At 47.1% G+C, this 12221-nt stretch overlaps 1 protein-coding gene across 1 annotated transcript in view; it reads right to left on the bottom strand.

Annotated features, from left to right (window-relative positions):
- Positions 1-329: 329 nt before the first annotated feature.
- The window catches only part of bicdl1 (BICD family like cargo adaptor 1), a gene marked incomplete at both ends in the record, with an annotated part of 16272 nt that continues 4380 nt past the window's right edge, over positions 330-12221 (bottom strand). The window contains 12 exon segments of the mRNA XM_080004303.1: positions 330-509; positions 838-848; positions 851-895; positions 898-904; positions 1829-1949; positions 2159-2289; positions 2567-2710; positions 2972-3190; positions 3711-3890; positions 5621-5767; positions 7005-7016; positions 7820-7936. Coding sequence (XP_079860429.1) covers positions 330-509; positions 838-848; positions 851-895; positions 898-904; positions 1829-1949; positions 2159-2289; positions 2567-2710; positions 2972-3190; positions 3711-3890; positions 5621-5767; positions 7005-7016; positions 7820-7936 — 1314 coding nt within the window.

Raw genomic sequence — 12221 nt, 5'->3', positions numbered from 1 at the left:
AGGCACTACGACGGACCACCTGTTTCCCTCTTTGGAGGTAAACTTTGAGACCTAGTCTCAGTCATTCCCATAGATTCCCATCGGAGTAGCTGAAGGGGGTCAGCGTGTACCTTCCTTCACGTCGAATTTTTTGAAAAACGAAGGAGCGAGATGAGAATGAGACAGATAAAGTGCAAAATCCCCGCCCTCCCCCGCAACTCCTAGAGCTACCCGGCCCCCCCTGCCTGGAAGCGGCTGCCTGTGCTGTGCTGTGATGTCCCCCCCCGCCTCCCCCTCTTAACTCCCACGTCCAGCTCCGTCTCCGTCTCTGTCCCCCCGCCCCCCAGGACTCAGCTCTTTTTAAAGAAAGAGAAGAGCCTCTTGTCCCCCTCAGAGACGCGGTGGGCCCTCCGGGAGGAGGACCGCCCGCCGTTGGCCCCCGAGGGCCTGGACACAGAGTAGGGGGCGTCGCGCCACTCGTCCTGGTGCTTGTCCATCAGCTGCTGATCGATCACTCTGTGCATGTCGTCCTGGAGAGAGGGAAAAGAGGAAAGACGGAGACGTGAGAGAGAGACCTTAGGAAGGGGGAAATCGTATGGCAGCGTAGCGAAGGAGATGGAGGTATGAAGGGGAATGACCAGAGGGGAGGATGATGGTGTGAGGGTGATGGTGGAAGCAAATGGAGGTTCCTGGTTGTGCTTTTCTTTTTTTTTGTTGTTAAGATGGACAAGCAGCTAACATGGGCTTTTTTTTTGTGTGTGTGTTTTCTCCGTAGCATGGAATGGCCCGGCCTTGCGCCTCGGTGACGGTCGGGTTGGTGCGGGGGTGCCACGGCGGGGACGGCACACCCAGGCTCACCTCTAAAGGCAGGAGGGGGGGTACCACGGGGAGGGGGGGAGGGTGGTACGGAAGCTGAGAAAGGCCACTAGATCAGAAACCACAAGAGCCACACAGTAAAGAGCCCTGAGGAGGCAAACTGCAGCCAGGGAAAGAAAGAGGAGAGAGCTGCTGGTTTTAGTGTGGGGGGTGAGGAAAGGGGGAGAAACACACACTCACACTGAAGCCTGCTTCACACCAAATACGACAAATGATAAGGACGGCCGAGAAGTCCATTCATTTCTATGGAGAGTCGGATTCTGCACGCAAAAAGCTATGACGTGCTGGCCCCGCCCCACCCCTTCGAAAGGTAAGCCCCGCCCCCTCTGCGGTGCAGAATTTTTTGCGTCCCATCGAGGCTCCGGGATGCGTTCAGATTTTTCAATTGTGTCAACTTTTTACTTGTGTCGACCTTTTTTTTACTGGAACTGGGCTTAAAACTAAGCAAATAAGTCACGCATACAAACTAATGACGTTATAATCATTAACATCGGATGCCACCATCTTCACTATCAAAAAATCTCTCCTGAGTGAGTTAATTGTAAGTGAATTTTTTATTTTTATGCGCACTTTGCAAACACTATATAAAGGAGGTTTTAAACCCTCATCCATTGAAGATGGTCCAGCTGAGTGAATTACTCGCTGTTATTCTGGAAAAAATAAGCTCTCCTATTTTCCCTGATTTTCCCTCCTTGTGATGCCGATCCAGCCGCCGGATGCAGATACGTATTCGTGTGAAGCAAGCTTTAATCCACATAGGCAATGCAAATTCTAATCAATAGCAAATTTTAAAATTCAAATCCACAGCTTTTTATTTGTAAGTACATTAGATGTTGTAAAAAAACAACGAAGTGGATTGAAAGGGATTGAAAAAAAAATACCCGATTTATTTCATTGTTTTTCATGATATTTACAAAAACATAGTGCTACTTCTAGTCCCCCCCCCCGCCATCTCCCGTGACCTTCGACCCACCTGCCAGGCCTCCAGCTGTTGCGATAAATTGAGCTTCTGCTGGATGGCGTCCAAGAGCTGGCTGTTGAGTGACATGATGTCTATTTTACACTTGGCCAGCTCCATCTCCACCGCTTTCTTCCTGTCGGGCACACAGAGCGACACACCCACGCATTTGTCTCACTCATGTTTTATCGGACTGATCTCTGAGTCCAAGTGATGTGCTATGAAGATCGGCTGTTATATACAAATTTACAGCGAAAACACGAGAGAATTATTTCCGGAACTCTCCAGGCAGGTTTGTGAATTCCACACACAGTAATTAGTAATTGTCAATAAGCTGTGTCTTACTTGGCTATGGCGTCGTCTCGGTCTCGTATGGCGCTCTGGAGCTGCTCGCTGGGCTCCCCGACCTCGGCCATGGCCCTCATCCTCTCGCTGTCCTCCCGGACGGAGCACAACTCCACGGAGAGCAGCGCCATCTGCAGGGAAAAGCGCCAGGCGCAGGTTTCAGATCTCCGAGACACGGTCTTTCCTTTCTGAATACTCACTCTGTCGCTTGTGGCTAAGAACAACATTTGACTAATAGCGACTGTTGGATGTTTGTACGCTTATGCAGATTGAGTTTACATTGTCTCCTGACACGGAGGCGAGTTTTGACCCCGCCCAGCCGTAGTCCGGATTTATGGGAAGTGCGTGTTGGTACATATTGATCTGGTCTTTTTTAATAATGACCCAACAAACTCATCCTGTCTTTACCTGGCCGTGCAGTCGCAGCAGCTCCTCTTCGCTGCAGTGCGTCTTGTCCCTTTCTGCCTCGTACAGCTCCCTGGCTTCCCTCAGGTCCTCCCCCAACTTCCTCACCTGCTCCTCCAGAGCCTCTTCGTCACTACGTCGGGAGCTCTGAAAAAACATGCACACAGGGTTTCACAGGGCGGCTACGCAGCAAAGAGCAGAAGTGATGTTGGTTTTCAATGGGAAACTGTCTTTGATGTATGTATTTTAACTTTTAAAAATAATTCATTTCCTCAACACTACGTCCCTCATTAACATGGGAGAAAGGACCTTTCTTGTATTTCAAATGGGAAAAATCTGACTTTAGAACAGCGATCCTTATACTCCATATTAGTACAATGTCAAGGGCGGTTGAGTAATGTCTGGTACCGTGGATTCGTTGCCGTCCAGGAGGTTTTGAGTGAGTCTCCGCAGCTCCAGCAGGCTGGCGTGGAGACTGCCCGTGGGGACGTCCTTGGCCGAGGACGTCTCGGAGGACTCGTCCATTGAGGAGTCGGTGGACAGGGCCGAGTCGGTGATGTCGTTCCCCCGCAGGTGTGAGCAGAGGGAGCGCACGTCACAGTAGGCCTCCCAGAGCTGGATACGCAGCTGCAAAAAGGGTGCGTGTGTAAGTACAGTATGTGAGAGTTAACTGTCTGCCTGTGTAGGTGTACAAGACCTTCATCATACTACTTTCTTTCTTTTTCCTTTTAAACTTCTATAGGCAGTTGGGCATAGTTTATCAAACCGCGCAATGCCATGTAAACGCACCATGGTTAGTTTAAAATGGACCAAACAGGGTAGGTGTGAAAGCACCCTAAGCTGAGTGGAAGGGAAATAACCTCACATAATAACGTTGTTTTTATAATAATGTCAATTAAGTTAGCACGAGACTAAATATCAACAATAAAATCAAGCAAAAACCCATTTTTTTCAACATAAATAGACAATATCAATTGAAATAAATAGAAAATAAAATTACAGACATAGTGAACAATGATCCTGAAATGCCATTTGACCCAAATAAAGAACAAGGTTTCACAGCGTAAAAAAAAAGTTCACGCTCATCATCACAAACATCTCTTTGCTGTATGGTCAACTTCTGGGGAGTGAGAGGAGTAGGGGTTACCTGCACCCGCTCCTCCTCCTGCTCCTCCTGCTCCATGCTCTGTTCGATCTCGCACAGCAGGCTTGCGGGGTGTGGCGTGAAGCCCAGCAGACTGCGCTCCTCCGTGAGCTCCTCCAGCCGGGCACTCAGCTGCCGGTGCGACGTCTGCACCTCCTGGAGCTCCAGCTGACTCTGACGCAGCTGGAAACACACACACACACACACACACACACACACACATACACACACACACACACACACACACACACACACACACACACACACACAAACACACACACACACACACACACACAAGCGCATTAAAGAGGACCAATTATTAAAGACTACATTTTTCAGTGCTTGTGCACACACATTTAGGTCTGTGATGGGCCTACTAACACACAAACTGTGAAATAAGACAGCTCAGTTTTTTGTGAGCCGTCTATTTCAGAAAACATGGGCTGAGCTCCTCCCCCCTCCCTCTCTGTGTGTCTGCATGTTTCTCTTCCCTGATCTCAGGAGGGGGTTCATGTGTGCAGTCGGGTCGGGTCGGGTGGCAGCTACCTTCAGTCTCCACCCAGCTATAAAGACCTCAGCTTCACCACGCTGCCAGATCGTAGACCCCGTTCCACAGTCAGTCTAGTCCAGCCTAGCAAGATTCTTGTAACCTGTTTTGCACCGCCAACTAACCCAATTTTGCCTCTGGCCTTCCAATCCTTTCCTGGACTCTTCACCCTCCCTGTTCACCCCTGGATTTCTCCACAGCCCAACCTCCCCCCAGCTGCCCTCTCTACCTGACTCCACCTTAAAATGAACTCCCTGTTAACCTGTCATCTGCCTCTGTGTCTGCGTTCGGTTTCTGACAACTTCAGCCTTAACATTAACTCCAACTATGGATGAATAAATAAATAACACACCGAGAATAACAAGCGCCGCTGGGAAGACCAGCACAAAATCTTTTAAAAGAAAGAGGAATTAATGCCAACTGACAGTGAAGAAACTGTGATGGATGCAATACATTCTATGCAATACATAGACTGTAGGCTGCAGAATGTGATCCGCTGTGCGTTTCTCCAAACAAAACCAATATGTATTTAATTTTATTTTACGACATTTACATGACACAAAATCCCTGCCATGTCCCGGTGGACAAAAAACGACGAAAGTCAGAAGAAACTTTTAAGTGGGGCCTCGTAGATCTCATATGACAACAACTGCAACTGGATTGCCTATTTCTCCCCTCACATTTGTTCAGAAACAGATTTTGGTGGACCCATAAGGTGAAATCAGTGAAAGTTTACGGAGTAAAACAACAGAACGCGGAAGTGATGCTCAAAGCCCATTGGCTCATAGAACTCAGGGTCTCATGAGGGTGGCTCCGCCCACCTAAACAGAGCATCAGGAACACAGTGTATTTAGAGGTATGTTAGAATGGCTAGAGTTCATAATCTGAGCGCGTTTTCAAGAAAAAACTCCAAAATATGTTTTGGGTACCTCAAAGACCTATATTAACTTGTGTAACAAGGAGCATAATAGGTCCTCTTTAAAAGATGGACAAAGTGGTGAATATCAAGACAGCGGTCAAGACATGAGAGAGTTGTTGAATGTAGAAATGCCTTTAGGAGGGTCAGGTAGGACCGCCTGGTTCGCTGTACTTTGGTAGGGAAGTCACATGTTCAAACGCAGATAGGTTTGCAAATGGGTTTATACCCATAAACCCATGTGTCCTTGAGTAAATCCATACCAGTTAAGACATTATACATTACTCTGGATAACAGTCAGCTCCATGTGTTCCACCTCTCTGCTTTTATTGGCGAAAATAGATAGATACTTATATGTACAAAAAAACAAAACAATTTCTCTCTAAATAGTCACCACATCAACAGGTTGAGTACCACACAGTGTGACCCCAATGGCCACAGTGTCCCTACCTGAAGATCCTTCTCGTGGCACTGCTTCCCTTGCACCAGCGTCCTCTCCCGCAGGTCGTCCACGGTGTTCTGCAGCAGCTCGTTCTCCTCCAGCACCGTGTGGACGCGGCGCTCCAGCTCCATCTTCCTCTCCGACAGCATCTTGATCTGACGGAAGCCGGCGGGGCGGGAAGCAGGAAATGTTTAAACCCATGGTTCTAGCGGCCGCACCGCAGATCCACAGGAAGCCGCCCCAACCTTAATTACAGACTCGTTTTTACTTGACGTGTTGTTTTCCCCTGGAGTTAAGGCTGAGCTCTTGCACAAGATTAAAAATGTACTCCCCCGGGAACCGAAATATGTTTGTTGCCTAGCATGGGCGTGGCCGTGGGTTGACACCCTCCTGTGGAGGAATGTCTCGGGTGATGGGGTAGAGTTTCCAAACTAAACTTCCACTTAGGCCGATTACTACGGACGCCTGTCTCTGTAAACCGCCTCGAACCCGAGGGCTGCCATTGACATAACGTGAAGGATTATTCCCAGCGGTAGGGATTTTTGTTTTTTTTGCACTTCCTGTCACTTCCCGTGTAGCTTTCCCCATCAAATAAACACCGTTTGTTCATGTTTTCATATCCGCTTTTGACCTACATCTGGTAACCTACTTAACAGTGCGGCTGACGGATGCTACGTCTCAAAGGGCTTTTCCAGCCCGACGAGTTACGTGTAGCCCGGCTTCAGCACCATCCATCAGATAATTTGTGATCAATATAGTCGACTCGATTGAAAGAGATTGAACTGAAGAAGCGTCGGGATCATCTGTCAATATAAGCCAAGGTGTTGGAGTGGTAGCGGTGTAAGACAGTGCAGCATCTGGGCTATATATAGAGCGGGGGCATTTTTTTCCCTTCGCCTTATTATAGCGCAGACTCTCGCTGCAGTGTGGGTGTTTTCTCCTCTGCTTTGAAGAGGAATAGTGTTGAACTATTTAGGAGGATACTTTTTAATGATCCCCTGTCATACGGCTGGTGTCATACGTGCCAAACCCCACTGACGACTCATATTTCATGCTCCGTTGAACGGACAAATTCATGCTTAACCTCAGGAAACGGGGATTTCAATCAAAATGTATATAATTTAATATATTTCAGTCTTGTTAATAATTTACCTGGGTTACCTCGGTTATAACTGTGTTATAACCAAGTAATGTAGAATGAGGGAATGTACAATATGCTGTAGACGTAGAATCAAATTTGTTGGGTAAATGCTAAATAGGCAAACAACTCAAAAATCTGAACTAAAAGTCTTGATTATATCCTTGTTTCCAAACGTTTTCATTTGAATTCCTTGTTTTCCCATGCAGCATGCAGTCCAAGAGACCAAGAGACAAAGTTCGGTCACCACTCACTTCTAACCCTTGCTGCTCCGGCCAAGAGGAGAGATTATTCAGTTGGAAAGAAGGAGCAGGAAGAGGAGGGGTGAGAGGATGAGAGAGAGAGAGAGAGAGAGAGAGAGAGAGAGAATGAGAGGTAAGGAGAACGGAGGTATAGAACAGGTTATAGCATCCCAGCTTCCCGAAAGCACCGGCAAGGAAATGTGTAAAATACGTAAATAAGGAGTGTGAGATCCCTATGCCGGGAATGGAATTCTTTAGATTTTCCTCTTTTTGTGAAGTGGTGTACACGTTTATCAACACACACACACACACACACACACACACACACACACACACACACACACACACACACACACACACACACACACACACACACACAAGCGCATTAAAGAGGACCAATTATTAAAGACTACATTTTTCAGTGCTTGTGCACACACATTTAGGTCTGTGATGGGCCTACTAACACACAAACTGTGAAATAAGACAGCTCAGTTTTTTGTGAGCCGTCTATTTCAGAAAACGTGGTGAAACACATCAAGTGGGCTGAGCTCCTCCCCCCTCCCTCTCTGTGTGTCTGCATGTTTCTCTTCCCTGATCTCAGGAGGGGGTTCATGTGTGCAGTCGGGTCGGGTCGGGTGGCAGCTACCTTCAGTCTCCACCCAGCTATAAAGACCGGACCTCACACAGGAGGAATACAAACTTGCCCGTTGCTGTTAAATGGTTTTCGTACTGAAACCGTTTGAGGAAAGTTAGAAGAAAAGCTGATTCGACCCATCAACCAATCAATGGATCGTGTTCCTTTGATCCCGGAGCAGTGGGGCGCTCACCTCGACCTGCAGACTCTCCAGTCTCGTCATGTGCTGGCTTGTCGACACACTCTTCTCCCTGAAGTCGTCCCGTAATGAATGAACCTGAGTGGACAGCTGCCTTTCCACCTCCGCAGCCTAGACGGAACGAAAGAGAGCGAGAGAGAGAGAGAGAGAGAGAGAGAGAGAGAGACAGATAGGAGTGGAAGAAGAAAGAGAGGTAGGTAGGTACAGTAGGTAGAAAGTGACAGACACACAGAGGGAGAGAAAGAGTGGAAACACCGTTAGTTTTGCATTTTCCTCATAAGTTATAAGCCATTGGAAATTTGCAATATGTTGTTCGTGACTTTTATCACTTTCCGCTTCCGTGACTCATTTGAGTGTAATAGAATACAGCGAGATATTGCCTTCCTTTTTCACACATCCACACACACGCACGCCCGCACGCACGCCCGCACGCACGCCCGCACGCACGCCCGCACGCACGCCCGCACGCACGCACGCACGCACGCACGCACGCACGCACGCACACACACACACACACACACACACATCTACCATATATATCTACCAAGTGGTACCAGAACACAGTGATAAATTGATGTTCTCAGTGTTTATAGCTATCACGGCACACGCCAGAGGAGTTTGAGATGTGACATGGTGTGAAGTGAGGGTGAGTCACGCCACCCATACCTACTCTCCCTCGTAATGTGTGAATTTTAGAGCCGTTTCCCAGGGAAGCGGTTTTAGACCGAACTGACTCACGAGGGATGTTTGTCTCGAATACCGAAAATGCGTTTTATTTCTTCAAGGCAGAAGCTTATTGGAGCGAAGGGATCAGGCCACCGCTAAGCTTCACTCGGAGAGCCAGCACTCCACGTTATTATTATTATCATCATCATCATCATCATCATCATCATCATCATCATCGCTGCCATGGTAACAGCAGAATCCCGATAAGCACACACACTTACTACGGCCTGCGTGCGAGGAAAAACAAAAAGACATTAAAAAGACTTTGACTCTGGCTATCGGACGCTGATTGCAACTTTGTGGGAATACAAAGTGTTTAGGTACATATTTCATTCTGCCTCTTCATCATCAAACATATGATATACATATCATAATAAAATAAGGTTATAAAAAGGGTTTGTCACATGGCCCTTTAATGTAAAATAAATAGAATAAAAAATTAATAGGTTTTGTCTTTTTGTGAGCTGGTAGCTCAAGCTGGACATTATGATGTATGCCTGTATGTATGTCTGCCTCTAGAGGGCGCCATCATGTTAATAAGCTCAATGCAGACGCCACAGGAGGCCTTAACTTCTGCTGCCTTTTCCAGGTAGCTCCCAAATCTCATAAGGTGACATAAGGTAACATTCACCTCGCTGTTGCCTGCGAGCCCGTCTTTAGGTGACACAGGTTCAAGTGTGTGTGTTTTTTTATTCTGCTAATAGTCCATGAAAAGGACAGACTGCCTAAACGACTTTGCTTCACTTCTGTCAGTCTGCAGTTCTGTGCTGCAGCGCCAGGGCAGTGTGTGTGTGTGTGTGTGTGTGTGTGTAAATGGCTAAGAAGGATCATTGTTTGACCACAAGCCCATTTAACAGAATGGTGGTAGGTTTTTTTTTTTGTTTCCAAAATGCTTTAATCCCTTCAAAGCAGGTAAATGATGACAGACTGTCCACTGTGGTAGTGCAGGAAGTACCGCCGATCATCCCACTCAGTCAGTCACTGAGTCACTAAAACTTCTCCAACAGTGCTGCCTGTGTGCGGAGCTCCATCCATCCATCCATCACTCCCATCAATCCAGCCATCACCCATCCATCACATTATGGACTAGGAGATAGACCAGGTGATTGAGCTCTGTAGCATTTCTCGTACTGTGTACTTACTGTCTACAAATAACCAATAGTGTTCACCTTAAAGAGTTCCGTGGTTTGTCAGAATCAAGGTCGATTCCACAAAGAAAAGATACCTCTGGTGCCCCCAACAGGGAAGATTAAATGCTGAGAATGATTTGTAGAACTATACTGTATGTTGCAGAACTAAAGTCAGAGACATTATGGAGTCTGTGGCTATTCAGGCCCAGACTTTTATACCTTCACCAGAATGACACCAGCTCACAGAGGCCCTGCATTAAACAAACCTCATAACTCCATTTATTTGCTGCTTGTTGTGTTTTAAGTCTAGCTGTGTTTCCCCGAGCTGGTTTCATGACTATCTGGCCTCTGAAACAGCAGACGGAAGGATTCGAGCCGCATGGCCGTGAACCTGAACAGACAGATGTTTTCCCTTAATTCCTAAAAAGACAAAGGCAGCTGTTTTAATCCAACAACAGCAGTGTGTGTCTGTGAGAGGGAGTAAGAGAGCTATGTGCAGTTAGTGGAGGTCAGAGCGGTTCTGGTCAAGGCGACAACGTGACACGTGCCCCAGTGGCCCACTGTGCCTGGCAGATTGAGATCAAAACACTGACCGCAGACTGCCAGATCTAGTGAGATTCTACTTAATCTGAACATGAAATCCTCCCATCCTAGCTCAAGCCTTATTAGTGTGCCAGTGCATGTTTATAAGTGTGTGTGTGTGTGTGTGTGTGTGTGTGTGTGTGTGTGTGTGTGTGTGTGTGTGTGTGTGTGTGTGTGTGTGTGTGTGTGTGTGGTGGGGCAAAATCAGACAACTGCAAGAGAATCCAGGGCAACAAACTAGGGTTCAGACGAGCAAGACACATTTCCATCGTTCTTATGCCTCTTCTACTCTCGCTTTCTGCTAGTTCATTGCAACACCTGTATGTCCTATATATTAACATCAATGTTTTGTACAATCAAATGTAGTCGCTATGTTGAAGTCAAACTGCCTCACAGTTCTAGATGTGTCTTTTGTCGGTGGGTGGGGCATCTATGTCACAACCCAGCATCACACACATTTCAGCGAGGGGGAGAATATTCCCATGGTAACTACGCACAGGGTTTCATCTCCACATGTGCCCACTGTTGTCATAGCAACCACAGTGAGGAGCGGGATTGGCGGAGCTGTGACTTGTGATTTCAATACTTCTGGTATTTTCCTTAAAGCGCTGCCGTCTAGACGCGGGGAGGATGGGCAACTCCACCTTACAGCGGTTGCATAACACAGTATCCTGGTGCTGGTTGGGGGAGTCATTGCCTGAACCGATGTCACGCCGCTCACATGAGCCTTTCTGAGCTAAGCTGTGACCTGTTGAAGGATGTAAATAACACCTCTGTTTGTTCTCTCTTAACTTGTTAAGCAGTACAAGTTAAGAGATGAAGGATGGAAAGACATGGTGGGAAAAACATGCTACGCATTCCACTAGTCAAGCTGGGCAAAGCCTATTTTCTCTAGTTCATGGTCACCTGTTGTGTTAAATGGTTAAATAATATTAACTCCATCCCTTGCTTGTCGAAAACATACACGGATAAATGGTGAAATAATTCCCTTTTTATGCCCTTTATGTCCCGAACAAAACATGGATAGCGTCAAAGGGACTTTTTATGGAGGTCAAATCAAGCAAATAACAGCAAAAGGCTGAAGTTGAGATCACAAACACTTGCTGGAGTAAGCCATCACCCTCTGTTCTTTAAGTCTGTGTGTGTGTGTGTGTGTGTGTGTGTGTGTGTGTGTGTGTGTGTGTGTGTGTGTGTGTGTGTGTGTGTGTGTGTGTGTGTGTGTGTATGCGTGTGTGTGGTAATGTAATTAGGGAGGCTCCTCTGATCAGATTAGGCCCAGGAGGTTGACTGTCCTCGCAGAGACCGGACTGCAGCAACACCAAAACCACACCTCTCGTCCCGCTTCAACCTGTGTGTCTCACATGACTTGTGGGAAACTGTTTTAATCATGATATAGTGAAAATCCACATACACCCTTGCCTTTACAGACACATGGTTCTTACCCACACAAACACAAACACACATGCACCAAACACATACAGGCATGGCCCGAGACTACGATGGTGCTTTAAATTAGTCTGAACTGTTGGATCTTCTTCCACAAAACCATTTGAGCAATGTAAGCCTTTTGTTATGAATTGAGTGAGTGCGATGGGAGGCCGGGTTGTTGTGGCTCCTGATTGAATGCATATGGAAAAAGGCTATTAGCAAGGATTATGGCCTAATCCCCTTTAGGGCTTCGTCTTAGCCTGCAACTTACATCATTTCCTGGGGACGGCCCTGCCTCGTCAAGGTCGTCCCCCTGCTGCCTTTGGTCGAAAGGAGCCTTTACGATGGTGTAGCATTGTTTACAACAAATCAAATGGGGTTTTTTTCTTAAAAGCTTTACCTTCGCATTAAATCTGTCCTTTGTACAGCTGTCAGTCATTCAGTTTGAAGATCCTCTTTCTTCAGACAATATGGCGTCCGTTTGCGGTTCCTGCTAGGATGTGCTGGGGACGGTACTGTCAGTATAACGT

The sequence above is a fragment of the Zeus faber genome (genome assembly GCF_960531495.2).
Source record: "Zeus faber genome assembly, chromosome: 7".
In the NCBI taxonomy this organism is placed as follows: domain Eukaryota; kingdom Metazoa; phylum Chordata; class Actinopteri; order Zeiformes; family Zeidae; genus Zeus; species Zeus faber.
Note: the sequence above shows the minus strand (reverse complement) of the source record. Positions and strands in the feature narration are given on the sequence as shown.